The sequence below is a fragment of the Protopterus annectens genome, chromosome 2.part2, assembly GCF_019279795.1.
Source record: "Protopterus annectens isolate FY-2018-M chromosome 2.part2, PAN1.0, whole genome shotgun sequence".
NCBI classification, from domain to species: domain Eukaryota; kingdom Metazoa; phylum Chordata; order Ceratodontiformes; family Protopteridae; genus Protopterus; species Protopterus annectens.
In genome coordinates, this window is record NC_056730.1 from 435,585,715 (window position 1) to 435,607,277 (window position 21,563).

Sequence of the window (21,563 nt, forward strand, 5' to 3'; positions counted from 1 at the left end):
CTTACCCCCAGCCAGGCAAACTATAACAACAGATGCATTGGACTATGCCTGGGGGGCACACATGCCAGGACCGTGCGTTCAAGGCATATGGACTGCAGAGCAAAGGAATCTGCACATCAATCAAAAAGAAATGCTAGCTGTACAGAATGCCCTGACAGCCTTCAAAGACCTCTTACATCCAGGACATCTCACAATAAGGACAGACAACACCACAGTAATGTGGTACATAAACAAACAAGGGGGTACACACTCCTACCCTCTATGCAGGCAAGCAATGACCTTGTGGAACACAGCACTGGCTTACCAAGTTCAATTACAAGCTCAATTCCTGCCAGGAAAAAAGAACACATTGGCAGACGAACTAAGCAGAAACATAATGGATCCCCAGGAGTGGAAACTGGATCCACAAGTATTTGCAATGATAACTCAAAAATGGTGGGCACCCAGACATAGACCTGTTTGCCAGCCCCCAAAACTACCAGCTAACAAAATTTTGTACAAGGACATTTCACCATCAAGCTTGGAAAATGGACGCACTCTCATTCAGTTGGAAAAAGCTGACAGTATATGCCTTCCCTCCATTGCCCCTTCTCACAAAGGTGCTGCTGAAAGTCAGGATGGAGAGACCCCGAATGATACTCATTGCCCCAGACTGGCCACGCCAGCACTGGTACCCACTATTAAGGAATATGGCCCAGGGCTCACCATGGATTTTACCACAAATTACTCATCTGCTCACACAGCAAGACAGTCAGATTCTACACAGCCAGCTGAAAACCGTAAATTTGGCTGCATGGCAAATCACCTAAGCAACCAGCCAGCAACTCCTTCACAAGCTGTTATGGATGTCATTTTGGAAGCCAGGAGGCCCAGCACCAGGAAAGCCTACTCAGACAAATGGAAAAGGTTTTGTGCCTGGAACCAAGCCAAAGACCAAAATACCCTTCAGCCAGACATACCTCAGATTCTACAATATTTAACTGAGATGTTACACAAAGGTCTTTCTTTTTCATCTATTAAAATTCACGCCTCAGCTATTTCAGCTCACTACAACATGGATCCTCCCTTATTTTCACATCCACTTCTAAGGCAGTTTCTCAGAGGGGCCAAAAACATTAGGCCTCCCAGGAGAGCACCAACAACAACCTGGGACCTCAATTTTGTTCTGGAAAAACTTACGCTACCTCCTTTTGAACCAGCTTTCTCAGCTAACTTAAAGTTTATATCATGGAAGACTGCCCTGCTGCTAGCAATAACTTCAGCCAGAAGAGTCTCAGAGCTTCAGGCACTAATGGCAGTAGAGCCTTTCCTTATTTTTCATCAAGACAGAGTTTCTCTACGAACTAACCCTTCCTTTATGCCTAAGGTTGTATCCAGTGTGGCTCTAAATCAAACCATCCATTTACCCACCTTCTTTCCAAATCCACAGAACAAAGGAGAAAGACTCCTGCACTCCTTGGACATTCACAGGCAACTATGTTACTACTTGGATAAAAATAAGGTTTTCAGAAAATCTGACCAGCTTTTTGTACCCTATGCTACAGCAACACAAGGAAAGGCTATCTCAAAATGGACCATTTCCAAATGGATAGGGCATTGCATACGTTTTTGTTACACCCAACATAGAAAACCAGTTCCTGTTAGCATAAGGCCCCACTCTACCACGGCAGCAGATACATCTATAGCCTTCCTCAGGGGGGTGCCAACCAAGGATATTCTGGAAGCTACAACTTGGACTTCAGTACACACCTTCACCAAGCACTATCACTTACCACTTTACTCTAAGACTAGAACTGGCTTCGCCACTGCAGTTTTGCAGGGCCTCCTAGCCTCCTCTAACCCTGTTTGACTCCACCTCCCATCCTTAGCTTTGGGATTCTACCCAAGTGTGATGACTGCAGCAGGGTAACACGATGAACATAGTACAGTTTTGTTCCTACCATAAATGTAGATGTTCGAGTGTATACCCTGCTGCAGTCCAGGTTACCCTCCCTCCCTCCATCCCCTCTGATCTCACTAAAACCTTTCAGTACCTTAAAATCTGATACAACCTTTGTGGTGTATTTGCTTATAGCTGGAGGGATGTTTTGTTGGTGCTAAACTTTCATTATTGGTACTATCTACTGACCACCTCTTGGGGGGGCACCTGACATCTGGGGCATGAAAAACTGAAGAAAATGGCGTCGGATGTCTCTTATATACCCCTGGCGCACTGATGTCGGGGAAGAAGCGACAGCAATCGACGCCAGATCAAGACTTTGGAATTCAGGCCGACTGCGGGACCGCCTGATGACAGGATAACCAAAGTGTGATGACTGCAGCTGAGTATACACTCTAACATCTACATTTATGGTAGGTACAAAACTGTACTTTTCTGCTCCGCCTTTCCACTTTCCACTTTACAAAAAAAATTTCTAAGCTTGTTTCCTGCCTTTCCTGTAAGTCATCTAGTCCAGATACAGATTTTCTGTATCCAGGACTGTTTGTATGCTTCTGAGCCCCCAAACCTTTCTGTGTTGGAGGGAAGCCTTCTAGCTTAATTTTGTTTATTAGAACTATCCAGTTTTCTAGTTTCAGCACTCTAATCTGTTTCCTTGAGCTCAGCACTTGTTCAGAACTCATTGTAAGCACTAAATAAGCTACAAATTACTGCAGCACTCAACTTTCCTCACTTGTCTAGAGGAAAACAGTTTTTAGTACTTAATAAATAAGCACCTATCCAGGCATGTCTAAGGGTCAGCTCTCTGTGTTTTCTCCTGTCTGCCTGATGAATCTGGGCATCTTAGGGTAATGCAGCAATTGCCTCATGTACACAGACCACTCCTCCTACCACCCAACACTAAAACCTGTGAGAGATGCACTGATATAGCCAAACTGGAAGCAAAGCTCTCTTCACCCAAGACTGGACTAGACAGTCAAGAGGAGAAGGTAAACACTTGCACCACACCACACTTATCACATAGTCCCTCAAAACCTACATCACCAAAACACACACACAGAAACACAAAACACACACCTATATTCATGGAGGCTCTCAATAAAAATCTACTCAAGCAACAGGGACCACCAAAGCAGAAACGGAACCAACCTCCACCCCCCCCATACAACCCAAATGATAGCCCACAAACTCAGTGTGTCGCTCAACCATAGCCCATAAGTCATAACAATGTACCCAACACTGTAGTCATTGGTGACTCTATAGTCAGGCACACTGATGTTCCACTCACCAGGCTAAATGAGGAGAAAGTTACTGTCAGCTGCCTGTCAGGTGCCAGGATCTGCCACATAATGCACGCACGCACGCACTCAGGTCACTCTACAACAAGTACAAATATGACTCTGTCATTGTCCATGTTGGTGTGAATGACCTGAGATGTACCTCCCTGGACTGCACAAAAAGAGACATGGAGTAGCTGTCCGATCTTGTAGCCCAGGCAGGTAGCCCTGAGTAGCATCCTGCCATCACCCAGAATGATACCACAGTACAAGGACAAAATGATTGACTTCAACAATTGGCTAAGCTTCTGGTGTCATTCTAAGGGGATCCAGTATCTGTCTGCCGGGGATGACATGATCGACAAACCACGATGCTTTGCCAGAGATGGCCTGCACCTGTCACCCTTGGGATTCCGGATACTGGCTAAGGCTCTTGCCATCCCTATAGTGCCTTTTTTAGGCAAAGTTCAAATGACAAATTCACCACCGTAACAGGTACAAGCAAGCAAACTGTGAGGGTAATGCTACTTAATGCTAGAAGTCTAAACCGCAAGATGCACTCACTCGAGGCACTCCTTAAAATGGAGAACATCGACATCTCTGCAGTGATAGAGACCTGGTTCAAGACTCCAGAGAGCACTCCTGCATTACCAGGCTATAATTCATACCACACCTTTTGGCCACCTAACCTGGACCGAAACACTAAAGGCAGAGGCGTGTCCATATTCATTAAGGATATCCACACCTCCAGGCTAGTTGCTCAGCATAATGCATCCGAGATTATCCAAGTGCGACTAACTCTGGGCAAGACCGCAATCCAAATTGTAACTTGCTACAGATCCCCCACCATGCCCCAGGATTCCCACTCCTCATTTCTTGATACACTGGAAAATATTAAGGTACAACCTAACACCCTACTGATGGGTGATTTCAACTACCCCACCATTAACTGGGAAAACTACTCATGTACCAACTCTTGTGCTCAATGTTTTCTGGAATTCATAAATTCCAACGCCTTGGATCAACTTATCCACACCCCCCCCAGGGGCAGCAGTATCCTAGACCTGGTCATTGCCAACATGGGCAACCAGTGTTCCACACCAGAGGTCAGTTCCTCATTGGTCAGATCCGACCACAAGCTAATCACCCTAGGCATCCACATCCCACCCCCACCCCTCATTAGGGAAACCACTGTAAAAAATGTCTCCAAAGCCAATTTCACGCTTCTTAAGACAGAAGTGGAAAACTTCACGATGCACTGCTGAGTCTTATACAAATGCACTTTATAAGCACTTACATGAGTGCATGGATCGTGCAATCCCTAACAGAACCAAGATGCTGTCCTCCAAAAAAAGGAAGCCAATCTGGTGGTCCCCTGCCATAAACAAACTCTACAACAGAAGAAAGAAACTGTTGCAAAAAAGAGTAAAATCCCATGATTGGAGGAACTCTGTGGTCAGCCTCAGTAAGAAGCTGAGATCCCTCATAAAATCCTTCAAAGCTAGTTACGAAAACAAAATTGCCACTGATTCTAAAGACAACCACAAAACATTCTATAGCTATGTCAAGAATCTCAATGGCAACATTCAGATCTGCTCTGAGTTACAGCACAATGGCACTAACTATACAGAACCAACTGATATTGCCAACATCCTGGCAGATAGGTTCAGTGCTAACTTTACCCCTGTCTCACCCCCTAAAGGGCCCATCTCTATATCGGAAGAATGCAAAGTTCCTGTAGTCATGGCTGCACAGGTAAAAAACACACTCTCCAAAGCCAAGAACACAACATCCATGGGACTTGACAACATCCCAGGCTGCGTACTACACGAACTACAGAATGAACTGGCACCCCAGCTAAGTACCATGTTCAGTCATAGCCTCATCTCAGGCTTTGTGCCCAATGAAGGCGCACAGCAATGGTTATCCCACTGCACAAAGGAGGAGCCACCATGGACCCTGGGAACTAAAACCCCATCAGCCTGATTAGCCTAGTCTGCAAGGCTATGGAACGTATCATCATGGAAGTTATAAACAATGACATTGGTAATCTTCAAACTCTGGACCCTACCCAGTTCAGGTTTTTAAAAGGCAGATCATGTCTCCTAAACCTGATAGACTTTTTTGAAGTGGTCACCAAAGCCGTAGATGAGGGTAAGGTGGTTCACACAGCCTATCTAGATCTTGCCAAGGCTTTTGACACCATCCCCCACTCTGGAATTATAGATAAACTCACTAAACTAGGTATAAATCCCTATGTCACAAGATGGGTTGCAAACTGGCTCACTGACAGAACCCGCACTGTGAAAGTAAGAGACACTAAATCCAACTTCAGACCAGTGACAAGTGTAGTACCACAGGTTTCATTCCTGGGTCCTCTCCCATTTGGTATCTACTTCTCTGAAGTACAGGCTAACACAGAATGTCTTTGGCTAACAAAGTTCGCAGATGACTGCAAACTAGGAGCCATAATCAAAACTCCTAATGATGTGGACATCCTACAAAAGGGCCTCACTGAGACAATGCCTGGTGTTAAAGCCATGGCCTCAAGCTCAATGCCAAAAATTGCATTGTCATCCCTTTTGGTAAAACCTATGTACCAATAAACTACCATGTAGGTGTTAGTCTACTTAACACCAAAAGTGTGATGAGAGACCTTGGGATGCAGGTGGACAGTAGTCTCTCCTTTGATAATCACATCACCACAGTAGTCAGGAAATCCTTCTATATGGCACACCTCATCACAAAAGGTTTCTCATCCAGGAAAAAAGAGGTCATTGTTCCCCTCTACTCACCATCCATTAGACCCATTATAGAGTACAACGCCCCTTTTGGTATGTACCTCACAAGACATCTACAACAACTGGAAAGGCCGCAAAAATACCTCACAAAGAGGATTACCAGCCTCAAACAGATGCTCTATGCAGACCTTCTCAAAAAACTCCAGCTTTAGTCTGTCGCATATTGCCTACTCAGAGGCAATCTCTGCCTAACATACAAAGCTATGTCAAACCCAGAGCTGATGGACATGCTCCACTTAAAGAAATCCCAATCCCTCTGGGCTACATGCTCTAGGGACCTAAACCTTGCCAACACAATAAACAGAACATGTTGGAGGGATATATTCCTGTCCCAGAGACTTTCCATACTCTGGAACAGGCTGCCTATCTATATCAAACAAAGCTCCTCATTAGCACTCTTCAAGAAAAATCTTGATAATTGGATGGCAGATAGGAAATTCACCCCAGGGATCACTTCTGTGTCTCTGCTTGACAGAGGCACAGGAAAATAATTTTCTTGGGTGGCAAAAGCCAGGGTACCATTTGGCTAGGCTTATATAGGCCCTAGGGCCAATAGCCTAGTACCTACCTATGAACCTAAGAAAATGATAAATGAGAAATTCAGATATTTAAGAGCATCAACACAGGGATGGTGTTGTATGAAAAATATAAAATAGAAGATGAAAGAATAGATCCAGTCCTTAAGATAAACTTAGGTTTTATCTAGAAAGAGAGAGCAGAAGAAGGTTTGTATAACAGAAAGTTGGATGTGAATGAAGCATTTAAAAAGATAAGGTTGCAGTTATGGGAGAGTGCAGAGGGGTGAATGGTACATTATATTGTTTTGTGTTGGCTGTTAGCTATGTATATTTTTAAGAGATTTTTAAAATATGCTGTGTCTTATTCTTTTAATAAAGTACCTCCTACTATTTTTAGTAAGTGGTGTGAAATTATTTCCATCTAGTTGAGATTCTGCCATCTCAGACAGATGGGATTTCTGCTTCAATAGCATAACTAGGGTGGGCTTAAGGGAGCAGCTTCCCCACTGCAAAGAGTTATGGGGTGTAATGAGCAGACGCCAACTGGTATTTAGTTCAATACTGACATTTGTATGCTGGTATTAAATTCATGCTGAGGCACTTTAGTGTTTCGTGTGTGGTAGTTATAAATTGTAGCAAGCAGTTTGCCACAGTTTAAAATACAGAAGAACTTTTTTTATTTGTGAAGAATGCATATGTGGAAAGCAGCACAGACTGTAGCAAGTACTATAAAAGAGAGGAAAGCTTTATTTTGTCCTCAACTTAAAATTGATGGGGAGGGTGGTGCTCCAAATCAAGAGGATTGCCTTGGGTGTCAGAATAGCTAGCTGTTCGGTTTAGTGTCTTATTCAATGGATGTCACAATCAGGAGCGCAGTATACTATTAATGCTGCATTGCATTAGGTTCAGGGTATTTTTCTAACTGTTGACTTGGAAGAAGGAATCCAATCCCTCTATATCATTTCTGCTCCTCCATCCTTTTTTTCCTCTCCTTTCCCAAAACTCAGCCTAGTGACTCCCTTCATTTCATTTCCACTCCCTCTCCCTTTTTTCCTTTCTCATAACTCAGCTTATTCACCTTTCACTGTTCTACTCTCTTGCTAATTCTTCCTACCTCTCACCTCATGAAACTGAGTGCATAAGTGCCTGCACTCCAAATTATACTTATGTACTGCAAAATACTTGTTTTAATTTCATTCAGTGCTTTGTTACAACACCTTGCTCAAATGTTATTTTTCTGTCTTTTATATTACTGTGTTTTTAGTAGTTTTGAAAACTGTATTGTACTTAACTTTGTTGATATTAGCTTTGTAATAATTGTATATGGAACTTTTCTCCCCGGGCCTCCATTGAAAACGGGCTTATTTTTGGCCCAATGGACTTTCTCGGTTAACAAACTGCAAATGAATAAAATAAATAAAGTGCCTGCTGTGGGAATAAAACTTGACTTCTTCTGATCTTCCAGCAGCAAAGTCAGATGTGGTACCTTCAGGAAATTATTACTGAATTTGGTTTGTAAGAATGAGTTTATAGCCATAGTAAGTTACCTCAGGAGTCGGACAGTGCTGTTCTTGCACAAATTGAAGTAACTCAGAAGGGTGCAGTTTTTAATGCCTGACTTTACAAAACTTCTAAAAGTTGATGACATGGAATATTAAAATAGTCTTGTCCTGCTAATGAGGTAGATAAAAAAAAAGCCGAACATAGTCTCATCTGAGCAAGATGTCATAAAACACTAATGATTTAGAACATGAAGTTATTGGCTTTCTGATAATTAATAATGTAGGAAAGTCCATTCCTGAAATAATTGTAACCACAGCAGGAGGCAAACCATTGCAATGTGAACTTTTACAGGTGAGCAGTTTGTATGGTTTCACAGTTATAATTATGAAAATAAATGCCACTTAAATGAGAAACCTGTTAAAGTTTAAAAAGCTTAACATGTTTTAACTTAACAAAAAAGAGTGAGAGAGAGAGTACATTGATTTGCACTCCTATAAAACACTGCCTCTTCAAGAAAGGTTGTGTAAATGATTCTGGTACAACTTCTACAGTAGAAGATCGTGTACTCACTCTACCCAACTCACATTTTTTTTTTACAGTGTTTTATCACAAGATAGCATTGCAAATGTGAAATTGAAACAAGCAAAATTAAACAAAGTTTGGACAGAACAGTTAAGTGTACACTTTAAACTCAATGTATAGATTTAACAAAATCTGTTAAGACATCATTCTTAACGATATTGTACCTACAGTATAGGTGTCATGTTCTGTGGCATAAAATTCACGTGTAGCATTGGTCCCTCGTGTGTTCTTTATTTTCTAAATATCTGTATTATCCACCACACTTGCTTAGGAAAGAAAGCGATATATATGTAATAAGTAATGGTGTAATTCTGGTATTTTTCTTTATTTGACTTTATGGAATGTTTCTTATTATAAATGGATATCTATATTGGCTTGCCTTGTAACACTAAGAAATGTATCTGTCTGTTGTGATTTTTGTTTTTTTTTTCTTAACTATATGGAATGTTTCTTAGTATGAATGTATGTTTTATTTTAGTGCCTTGTGGCCAAGTTGACACTAAAAAAAGAGTCTATCAGGACTAGTGCACAAACCTGTGTAAACAAAACACACACACTGACAACTAAATAAGAGAATGTCATGTGTCATGTTTTGTAGTATGGCACTCTTGTCTGGAAAGTTTCCTCTTTTATTATATAATTGATTAGATACCAAGTCTGTTTTTCAGGAAAGAGGGATATAATGTAATATAAGTGCCACACCATCATATCTTGATAGTTATGTAGTTTTAAGAAAACACTGTGGGTGGCACTTGTGAATCTAGTGACCTTTGTACCATTTTAGACAGTGCTGTTATTCATCAGTGTTAGCTATGTATCACTGGCCAGGTTACAGAAATAAAAGTGATAACTTACCTTAGGTTCTTCCTATGGTATATAATTTAAAAAGAGGCACTGTGCATCTATTTGCCTTAGTACAAATCTATGTATTTATCTAGTATTAATGAATTTTACTTCTCAGCTGTGTTTCTTCTATGAATGGAACTGTTTACTGCATAAATGCAGTATTTGCCTTAGTACAAATCTATGTATTTATCTAGTATTAATGAATTTTACTTCTCAGCTGTATTTCTTCTATGAATGGAACTGTTTACTGCATAAATGTTTGTATGATTATCAGAAATTATAAATATCTTGTATGTTTTAGGTTGAAGACGTGTGTATTAAGTACAACATAGATGGCATTACTACCGAAAGCTCATCTACGGAGTCGCCTGTTACTGATCCCGTACCTGAAACCCAAACTCCTTCCCTAGTAAAGGATTCAACTCATATTATTTATGAACTTTCTGAAGAAAACAATATTACTGATGATAATGCAGAAGATATAAGTCATTTGCACTCCAATTCATTTTCTAGTTTTAATTTATCAAGCACGTTTCCCACACTACAGCCTTATGGGTTTAATGGCATGAGGAGTCCATCAGGAGCTGATATATCTAAAAGAAGGTACGTATAGAGCATGAGCAAGTACAAATGCAAATTTAAAAAAAATGTTTTACAGCAGGGAATGAAATGTTCAACAAATGTTAAGTTTTTTTCTTAATTTGGGAACTGTTATGGTAAATGACAGGACCACATGTTGGAAATTACAGATAACAGTTTATCATCTAATGCCTTCAGTAAGTCCCTTGGGCCCATGCCTCAGCCATATTCACATAAATTCTGAAATTTATTAAGGATTAACCATTTTTTATTATTTATTTATGTGGTTTTCTATTTTATTGAATATGTTAAAGTACAAGAAAAATGTTTAGTTGGATGCCAGTTAAGGTTTTCGTGCACATTTGCCTGATAACCATATTGATGAATTAGGGTAACTTGAGTGTTGCAACTGAGTTTTCACTCATAAAGTGTTGACTGACTACAACTCCAAGTCAGTCAGTTAAACTACTGAAGCCCTTTTATTTGCTTAGACTCAAATGGCTGTGTGCATCTCACCAAAAGGAAATAAGAAAAAAATAGTTTGACAGGTTTCGACAAAGCAGGAAAGTGATGTGAAAAAAACTGCTTGATGTTTTTAGGGAAAGAGGAAGACAGCCAGTGCATGCACATGTCCAGACACTTCACAAAATAAAAATGAAGACAGCCAGTCTGTGCACACTCAGTGCGTGCATACATCCAGACACTTCACAATGTAAAGAGAAAGACAGCCAGTGCATACATATGCCCAGGCAGTTCACAATGTAAAGAGGAAGACAGCCAGTGCATGCATATGTCCAGACACACCACAACGTAAAGAGAAAGACAGCCAGTGCATTCATATGTCTAGATAATTCACAATGTAATGAGGAAGACAGCCAGTGCATACATATACCCAGACAGTTCACAATGTAAAGAGGAAGACAGCCAGTGCATGCATATGTCCAGACACTTCACAATGTAAAGAGGAAGACAGCCAGTGCATGCATATGTCCAGACACTTCACAATGTATTTTGATCCTGTATTCCATCAGAGGTACTCCTGTGAGTGGTTTGTACCCTACAGGCAGTTTTGGATTATGACTACCCTCATGCTTGGCACAACTGAAGAGACCAAAGGAAATGAAATAATAAATAAGTGAACAGAGCCAGTATCAGGTATTATGGTATGCACCCTGACAGATTTGTTTGCTGTCACTTGTGTTACATATGAGGCTAGCTGTATCTTGAAACTGTTGTGTGGCATGATCCATTTATGGAAGTTAGTTCAGTGTATTAAGGCTATGACCTGTTACACCTGCCAAAGTGCATCCTATAGTCCTAGGTTAGAGTCACTCATCCTCCTTTTACCTGCTGTGTGTGCTTAATCAGATTGTGCATGTGTCACACAACTGATGGCTCAGAAGTCTGTCAATGTGCATGTCTTAATACTGTGAATCTGCAGGCATTTATTTTATTTCCATATTTACTTTTCTGTGTTAACCAGGGTAGAACAGTAATGCGCAGGGACTATATTTAGACTGACTGGAAGTAAAGTAAATGCCTGCATATTCACAAAACTACAGTGTTGTTTACACACTGAAGAAATAAACCCCCATTTAAACTGTAATTTAATCTGTCACTGTTTAGACCAATGCTTGTTTCTCTGTGTGTAACATCAGTGACTTTTCAAAGGAATGCACCTGTGGAACAGGTCGTCTGGCATGTGATGCAGGGATATAACATGAAAGGCTGTGGGCAAATCACTGTTATTTTTCTGTTATTTGATTCTACCAACACCTAATTCGCCTATGGTGAACATTTGTTTGATGTTATAATGCACTGCAGATGGTGACTGAAGCTTAATAGGGAGGACATAACTATGCTGCTAGAACAGCTGCATCTCCAGGCAGATGTTACTTCAGCTCCTGGAGTCAGCATGTCCAAACAATGGCCATGTGCTCTCAACAGATGTCACCTTCTAAGACTTAAGCCACTGAGACTTGTAGGGTAACCATTGCAGCCAATATTAGTTTCTCCAGCCCTTCTTTGATTGCATGTGGGTTCCTTGTTAAATAAGCCTGCTGATGAAGGACTTTTATTAACTAATAATTTGCAAAATATTACAAGAGTAAACTTCTGTGGGATCTGTAGATGTTAGGCAAGGACACAATAGAACTAAATCACTGACCTGACTTACTATAATGCCTCTTCAATTGCATTTTTACAGTTATATTTCAGTTTCTGTGTATCAGCCACTAGACAAACCTTGTCAGATGTGTCACAGAACCAAAGTCAGTCCCAACATGTCCTTTCTTTGAAATGTATGAACAAACAGGTAATCAACCTGTTGATGTTTTTTAACCTGTTTTCCTATAACCAGTAATAGTTGCTTATGAGGAGAGGTCCTGGCAGTGTATTTATAATGGGCTGGAGAAGAGATCTGGTGGCCTGTCAATTAAGGGATGATGATTTTTTCTGCAGTTCTGAGAATAATGGCCTTAGTATGGCATTTCCTCTTGTAAAGGGATACCATAAAGGATCACTGAGTAGATGAAAAATATACAATTACTTAAATAAGACAAGGAGTGGGTATAGAAATGAGGCCTACTTCTCTTTCAGCTTTGGGTACTGGAGCATAAGCTTGCTGTCGAGATATTTCGTAGTCAGGAGAATGGTCAGGGTATTGGACACATCAGTTTACGCGTAGATGGACACACAAGGAGCCTATACATATATTTCCAAGTGTAAACTCTCCATCCATGTGAGAATGATACCTCAGTAGGTAGAATCGCCACTTGATTTAACTTACTGGTTGATTAATCATCATGTTCTTTAAATTGTCAGACTTGCATTTTGTTTTCAACATTGAGCTAGACGTTTCTTTTTAAGGACGTTTTAAGCCATAACACGATAAGGGTATTGATATAGAAGATTTCCCCAAGATTACTATTGGTAAGCAATTCATAAAAAGCATCAGTTAAGTCACCATATGTGATCTGCTTTATTTGAGTTAATTCCATGGGAAGTAGCAAGTGCAAACGCATGACATAATAGGAGGGGATATAATATTTTATTTGTTGGATTTAAAAGGGCAAAATGGCATCATTTTTAAAAAACTGGAAAACTCCAGACAGGCCTTTTCAGTGTCATTCTTTATATTCGCTTCACTGATCACATTCCATTTATTAATATGTAAATGTAGGTTTTGTAATCAACATAAAAATGAGACATGCACAAAAGACAGAACATAAACTCTTTGTTATGTTTTGGTACAAGTACTGTCTTGCTGGGAGGGATAGTTACATTATTTTTGAGTTGAACAGACAGGCTTTTGTAGCAAAGTGTATGTGTGGTTTAAGAATCAACTTTTTGCATTCCAGCAGGAGTCCTCCAGTATTACAAGCTCATCTCTATTTAGATTTCAGACTTTTTCATGGGGGAAAAGAAAGTCAGTCTCACTGGTGAGATTTCAGGTAAATTCAGATTATTAAGGATTGGTTGGGATGTCATATGGTAGAAGCAGCTTCAGTATATATATATATATATATATGTATATATAGATATATATATATATCTATATATATATATATATATATGTGTATGTATATATATATATATATATATATATATATGTGTGTGTGTGTGTGTGTGCATGTATAACAGAGTACTTGTTAGAATTTCTGTGTAGACATTGATAGCAGTGGGGGGGGGGTAGTTTCACCTTATCACCGATATTCTGTCCTGCCTTATATAAGTGGTACATTCTGAGTTATTTCCGCTTATTATCTTAGCTTTGCTCCGGCTAAGATATACTTGAAATCAACTGGACTTATAAGTGAATTTAAGTACACTTTTATCTGCTCTTTTTCATATAGTTCTGCATTTAATTTATTTGTTTGTGTTTCTCACTGAATATTAACTCAACTGAAAGTTGTGGCTGTGTCTCTACAGTTAGTTCCCCACCCACTCTCCCGGTTCTTGCCTGCCCCTCTTGTAAATTTGTGTTTGGATGCTCCTTCTGGGCCCATCTCATTTGCTCACTCAACTGAGTGCAGTGAGATCATATTCTGATTTCAAGCACTCCTACTGTGTACAAAGAGAGCATTTGGGAAGGACAACCACTGTAGCCTCTTAATCCTGCTCTGTTCTCTCCCTAAAAAATAAATAAATAAATAAATAAAATATATACATATTTTATTCAGCTGCTCTTACTGTAATTTTCTTACGTCTGTTCTGCGTGCTATCTGTTCATTCTCTCTTACTGTGCACGTATTACTGCCTTCTGCACTTGTTTTTAGTCATTTGTTAATTTAACTGCATTTATTTAAACTGCATTTTCAGTAATATTGCTACACACTCAAGTGTGCTAGCCTGCACTGCAATTTGAATTGTATTTACTGCTGTTTTAGCTGCTTTTCTGTAAAAAAAAAATTCTAAGCTTGTATCCTGTCTTTCCTGTAACTAGTCTAGTCCAGATACTGACTTGCTGTATCCAGGACTGTTGGTAAGCTTCTGAACCCCCAAGCCTTTCTGTGTTGGAGGGAAGCCTTCTAGTTTATTACTGGGAGTGGTAAGCACTAGGTAGCCTATCTACCACAGGAAGAGTGGGTTTTGGCCCAGAAATTGTAGTTCATTGCTGTTTGGGTAGTTTTTCCATCTGTTTCTACTTTCTGGTTTAAAAGCCCGCATTTGCGTTTGGTCCCCACCTTTCCTGTAACTAGTCTAGTCCAGGTACAGATTTGCTGTATCCAGGACTGTTGGTAAGCTTCTGAGCCCCCCCCCCCCCGGCCCTTCTGTGTTGGAGAGAAGCCTTCTAGCTTATCAGTGGGAGTGGTAAGCACTAGGTAACTGATCTACCACAGGAGGAGTGGTTTCTGGCCCAGAAATTATAGTTTATTGGCCGTTTGGGAAGCTTTTCCATCTCTTTCAACCTTCTGATTTAAAAGCTTGTGTTTGTGCTTGTTTCCTGCCTTTCCTGTTACTAGTCTAGTCCAGGTACAGATTTTCTGTATCCAGGACTCTTTGTAAGCTTCTGAGCCCCCAAGCATTTCCGTGTAGGAGGGAAGCTTTCTAGCTTATCAGTGGGAGTGGTAAGCACTAGGTAGCCTGTCTACCACAAGAGGAGTGGTTCTTGGCCCAGAAATTGTAGTTTGTTGACCATTTGGACAGTTTGTCCATCTCTTTCAACTTTCTGGTTTAAAAGACCACATCTGCACATGTTTCCCATCTTTCCTGTAACTAACCTACTGGGAAGCACTAGAAAGCCTTAAACTGATGCAAGCCTTCTAGCTTAGAAGAGAGACTTTGGAGTGATTAAGTATCGGTTTTCTGTATTGTACTTATTTGACTGCCTGCACTTTTAAAAAGTAATTTTTTTGTTTAAATAATTTAACTGTTCTAGGCTACACACTAAAGTGTGATAGCCTTTTCTGATCGTTTAAAGTTGTTTTAAGTGTATTTTTTACTGTTTTTGCCTTATCTTTTCAAATAAACAAAAACAAAAAAATCCTCGTTTCCCACCTTTCTAAGCTAGTATAGTCCAGTTTTCAGGCTAGTGCTGAATTCAGGGCTGTGTTACAAGTTTCTGAGTTGCCCATACCTTACTTGGATAGAAGGAAGTTTCTCTGTTCACCTGTGAGAGAGGGGAGCTTTCTGTCCCTGGAGGAGTGATTCTAGCCCAGAAGTTAGTAGTTCATTGGCCATTTTGGGCTAATTTCTTTCTCTTTCATTTCCCTGCTATAAAAACTGCATTTGCATGGTTTTGTGCACCGGGCAGTGCCGGTTAGCTAGGGTTAAATTATTCCCAGCTCCACTAAGTCTCCTCTTCAGTTTTTCCCTTGAAACTAGTGTAACTCTCAACCTAAGCACTCAAAAAGCATCCTACAGCCCAGCACTTGCTCAGACCTAATAGCAAACATTAATATACCCTGACACTTGATTGTCCAGCAGGGCAAGGCTCTTTGATCACCCCTCACCAACCAATTGACTAAGCAGCTCACCCTACTATTCTGGCATGACCAAAGGGCAATTTCAGGTGTATTCTCCAGTCCAGCTGGTGAATCTCGGTATCCTGAGACAATGTTACAATTGCCTCATGTACACAGACAACCCTCTCCTCCTACCACAAAACACTAACATATGTGAGAGCTGCAATTATAGAGCCAAACTAGAGGCTAAGCTGTTTCCACCCAAGACTGGAACAGACAGTCAAGAGGAGAAGGTTAACACTTGCACCACACCTCCAGCCACACACAGACCTACTAAACCAGCACTGGCAAAAAATACACGTAAATACACAAAATCATACTCGGAGGCTCTAAATAAAAACCTGCAAAAGCATCAGAGACCTCCAAAGCAGACACCCAAACAACCTGCACTACCCATCACAAACCAGACAAGACATAAAACACAAAATCAGTGTGCCGCACAATCATAGCCCTTAAGGCAAAATAACATACCTAACACTCTAGTAATAGGTGACTCTATAGTTAGGCACACGGACGTCCCACTCACTAGGCTGGACAAGCAGAAGGTTACTATTAGCTGCCTGTCGGGAGCCAGAATCCACCACATAACACAAGCACTCAGGTCACTCCAGAACAAGTACAAATATGACTCTGTTATTGTTCATGTTGGTGTGAATGACCTGAGACATATCTCCCTGGACTGCATGAAAAGAGACATGGAAGAGCTCTCTGATCGTGTAGCCCAGGCTGGTATGACCCTGACCCTGTGTAGCATCCTGCCCTCACCAAGAATGATACCTCAGTATAAAGAAAAAATGATTAATTTCAGCAATTGGCTAAGCTTCTGGTGTCATTCAAAGGGGATCCAGTGTCTGTCAGCCTGGGACGACATGATCAACAAGCCGCATTGCTTCGCAAGAGACGGCTTGCACCTGTCACCCCTAGGCTTTCATATATTGGCCAAGGCTCTTGCTGCCCCTGTAGTGCCTTTTTTAGGCAAGGCTCAAAAATCAAACCCACCTCCGTAAACAGCCCAATTAACAAAAAACTGAGGGTTATGCTACTGAACACCAGGAGTTTAAATCTCAAAATGCAAGTGCTGAAAGCACTCCTCAGTATGGAGACCGTCGAAATCTGTGCAGTAAATGAAACCTGGTTCAAGGCTCCAGAGAGTACCCCAGCACTACCGGGCTACAACTCATACCACACATTTCAGCCACAGAACATAGACTGAAACACAAAAGGAGAGGGAGTACCCATATTCATCAAGGATACCTACACCTGCACGTTAGTGGTGCAGCATGATACCTCTGAGATCATCCATGTGCAACTAACATCAGGCATATCTGCAGTGCAAATTGTGGCCTGCTAATGATCACCCTCCATGGCCCGGGACCACCACTCCACCTTTCTGGAGACACTGGAAAACATGACGGTCCTACCGAACACCCTGATATTGGGCGATTTCAATTACCCTACCATTAACTGGGAAAACTACTCAAGTACAAACTCTGAGGCCCAGCGCTTCCTGGAATTCATCAACTCAAATGCCCTGGATTGGCTGGTAAACTCCCCTACCAGAGGTGAAAACATATTGGACCTGGTCATCACAAACATGGGTGACAGGTGGTTAGATTAGACCATAAACTAATCACTCAGAATGTCCACACCCCACCACCACCCCCAACTAAGGAAATCACAGTTAAAAAGCTTTTCTAAAGCAGACTTCACATTACTTAAGACAGAGGCGGTAAATTTCACAGCCCCCACGCTAAAGGATAACACTGCTGATGATGCAGAAACCTTTACAAATGCACTCTATTAGCACCTACAAGGACACATGGACCATGCCATCCCTAGCAAAACCAAGACTCATTCCTCTAAGAGAAGGAAACCAGTCTGGTGGACCCCTGCCATAAACAGGTTATACAATAAAAGGAGGAAACTAGTTCAGAAAAAAAGCAAATCCCAAGAAGGAAAGACATCCCTGATCAGTATCAGTAAGAAACTAAGGTCTCTCATAAAATCATCCAAGGCTAACTTTGAAAGAAAAATAGCCAAGGATTCAAAAGATGACCACAAAGCCTTATTTAGCTATGTTAAGAATCTAAATGGCAACTCGCAGATATGCACTGAAGTAGTGCAAAATAGCACAAAATATACTGAACCTACCAATATTGCCAACATCCTGGCAGATAGATTCAGTGCAAACTTCACCCCCCTCTCACCCCCAAAAGGGCCCACAACAATACCGGAAAAGAGTAGTGTCCTGGAAATCACAGATGCACAGGTAAAAATAGCCCTTTCAAGAGCCAAAAACACAGCATCACTGGGGCCAGATGATGTCCCTGGCTGCGTCTTCCACGAAGTACAAAACGAACGAACCCCCCCACCTAAACACATTGTTCAAACTCAGCTTCTCCACAGGCTACATGTCCATAGAATGGCACACAGCAACGGTTATTCCATTCCACAAAGGAGGGGCCACAACTGACCCTGGGTAACTATCGCCTCATAAGCCTGACTAGCCTAGTCTGTAAGGCTATGGAACGCATCATCATGGAACTCATTAACAAAGACATTGGGAGCCTCCAAACACTTGACCCAACCCAGTTTGGCTTTGTTAAGGGCAGGTCATGCCTACTAAACCTGGTTGACTTCTTCGAGACAGTCACCAAGGCCATAGACGAGGGAAAGGTTATTCACATAGCCTACCTTGACCTCGCCAAGGCTAGATAGTAGTCTCTCCTTTGACAATCATATTGTCACAGTAGTTAGGAAATCCTTCTATGTGGCCCATCTAATTACTAAAGGGTTTGCATCTAGAAATAAAGAGGTTATAGAACCCCTCTAATCGTCACTCATCAGACCCATCATATAGTACAATGCCACATTTGGGATGTACCTCACAAGACCGTTCCAACAGCTGGAGAAACCACAAAAGTACGTCACCAAGAGGATTACTGGCCTCAAACATATGTCCTATGCAGCCCGACTGAAAAACTCCGGCTGTACTCAGTGGCATATCGCTTACTCAGAGGTGATCTCTGCCTGACTTACAAAGCCATGTCCAACTCAGAATTGATGGACATGCTCCACCTAAAGAAATCCAAGTCACTGCGAGCCGCGCGCTATAGTGAGCTAAACCTCGTCACAACAATAAAAAGAACATGCTGGAGGGATAGATTCCTGTCACAGAGACTCCTCATGCTTTCGAACAAAATTCCAAACTACATTAGGCAGAGCCCCTCACTAACACTCTTCAAGAAATGTACCCCAGGGATCACTTCACTGACTCTGCTTGACAGAGGATCAGTTAATTAATGGGGCGGCGAAAGCCAACACACTCTGGCTAGGCTTATAAATGCCCTTGGGCAGATAGCCTAGTACGTACCTATGAACCTATATATATAAAATCCGCAGTGGTGGTGCTGCAGTAGCGTTGTCGCCTCACTCACAGTAAGACGCTGTCCGGTTCGACTCTCAGTTAGAGCGTCTTCTGCATGGAGACGTGCGTGAATGGGCGTACCTTCGTTGAAGGTTGTGTGTCAGGGCTGGCAACTCAGTACGTAAAAATCAACTGCCAATCATTAGCAGACCGGAGTTCCGCTGTGGCGACCCCTAACCGGGAAAAGCCGAAAGTCACAACATATATATATATATACCTATGAACACATATATTTTTTTATATATATAGATATATGAACCTATACACACACACACACACACACACACACACACACACACACACACACACACACACACACACACACACACGTGTGCATATATATTATATATATATATATATATATATATATATATATATATATATATATCTGAACCTGAACCTATATAGATATATATATATATATATATATATATATATATATATATATATATATATATATATACACACACACACACACACACACACACACACACACACACACACACACACACACTTGCGTATATATATATATATATTATATATATATATATATATATATATATATATTTACATACACATATACATATATGCATATCTATATGCATAGATATATGAACAAAGCAAATGATAAAAAGGTCACACAGACAAACCATTCAGTAAAAACTGCAAGAAAACCCCTGCCATGCTAGAGTTTTCACTGTGTAATATATTACACCTCCTGTAATGGAGGCTATGCAAACAACCCCTAAAAGACATACAGTGTTTTCAGCTACATGGCTTCTGAATGCCCATGTTTTTTTTTTTTTTGGTCTTTTTGCATACATTCAGGCAAGTAAAGGCAAACCCTGCCAGCTGTGGGCGTGCATGCTTCGGCCTATTTAGTGACCTCATCAGCACAGTATAAGTGGATTGTTTGACTATAGTTTATAAATAAGCTTCAGATCAAGTTTGATGTCTATAAACATTAAGCTACCTGCAAAATATCACAGTTATGTTGCTCATATATGTAAGTACTCTTCTACTGCTCTTAATGTCACACCTCACATGTTATGTAACACCTGTGTCACCAACTCTAAAATCCCCTAATCTTTCCTGTTCTACACACATTATTGGCCAACCCTACTCGGACATAAGTGCTTCCCTCTTATCTAACTTCTCACCCTACCTCCTTTACAAATTCAAATCTGTCTACTTCACCACCTGCTATTTCAAGCTTTAAATATAAGCTCAGTATAAGCTTGCCATTAAGCCCTTTACTTAACTTAAATTACCAGATTATTTCCATGTGTGGTAATGTACACCCTAATTGTGACCCATACCTGTCATTTCTTCTATCTTTTTACTTGTACTGCATCAGTATCACTAAGAATCCTAACAGAATACCTCCATCAACATCTGAAATGTAGCTAACAAAGTAACAGAATTCCACTCCTGGTTCTCACATCACTCTCCTGACATTGTCATCCTTTTCTAAAACCTGGCTTACATCACACAACAAAGACTCTGAAATTCTTCCCTCAAGCTAAAATAGTATGTACTCTGATAGATTAAACGAAAAAGGTGATGGTGTAGCCATCCTATATTCAAACCACCTTACTCTCTCTCCCTTATGCTTTGTCCCACGTGCATCTCACTCTGCAGACATGCTAATTTCTGACCTCAAACTAAACAGTCATAGTAATCTATGTATAATTGCCCTGTATATTTCTCCAAGTAAAATATACCTGTCCTGGATGACATCCTTAACTGGTTATCAAATTCCATATCCTATGAAACTAGAATATTTGGTGATGTCAACATTGACTGGAAGCGCCTTTCAACAGACAACACCTCAAGTATCATCAATCTATATGGATTTAGTCAATTTATAATCTTCCATATTTGCTCAAACAAATTCTGGCTCCATTCTAGACTGGATCCTAGTTTCAAATCTTAAGCAATACAACTCTCCTAGCAGTGACCACTGACCCATCAATGTCCAGAGATTAATGAACTGCAACTTCAAAGATTAAATTCTTAAGGAATGCTGTAATCCTACCAATTTTAAACCTGATGTTTTCAGCAATATTCTTGAGTCCCTTAACTGGTCCAGTCTTTACCTCTTACCTATGGATGATGCTATACA

The 21,563-nt window shown here is 40.8% G+C and overlaps 1 protein-coding gene across 4 annotated transcripts in view; it reads left to right on the top strand.

The window, feature by feature from the left end:
* Nucleotides 1-21,563, top strand: part of ARHGEF28 (Rho guanine nucleotide exchange factor 28) — a 3,217,901-nt gene that overhangs the window by 2,193,391 nt on the left and 1,002,947 nt on the right. For all 4 annotated transcript variants that reach the window (XM_044063941.1, XM_044063943.1, XM_044063942.1 and 1 more), the window contains exon 12: nucleotides 9,768-10,069. In XM_044063941.1, the coding sequence (XP_043919876.1) occupies nucleotides 9,768-10,069 (302 nt within the window). The remainder of the gene's footprint in view (nucleotides 1-9,767; nucleotides 10,070-21,563) is intronic.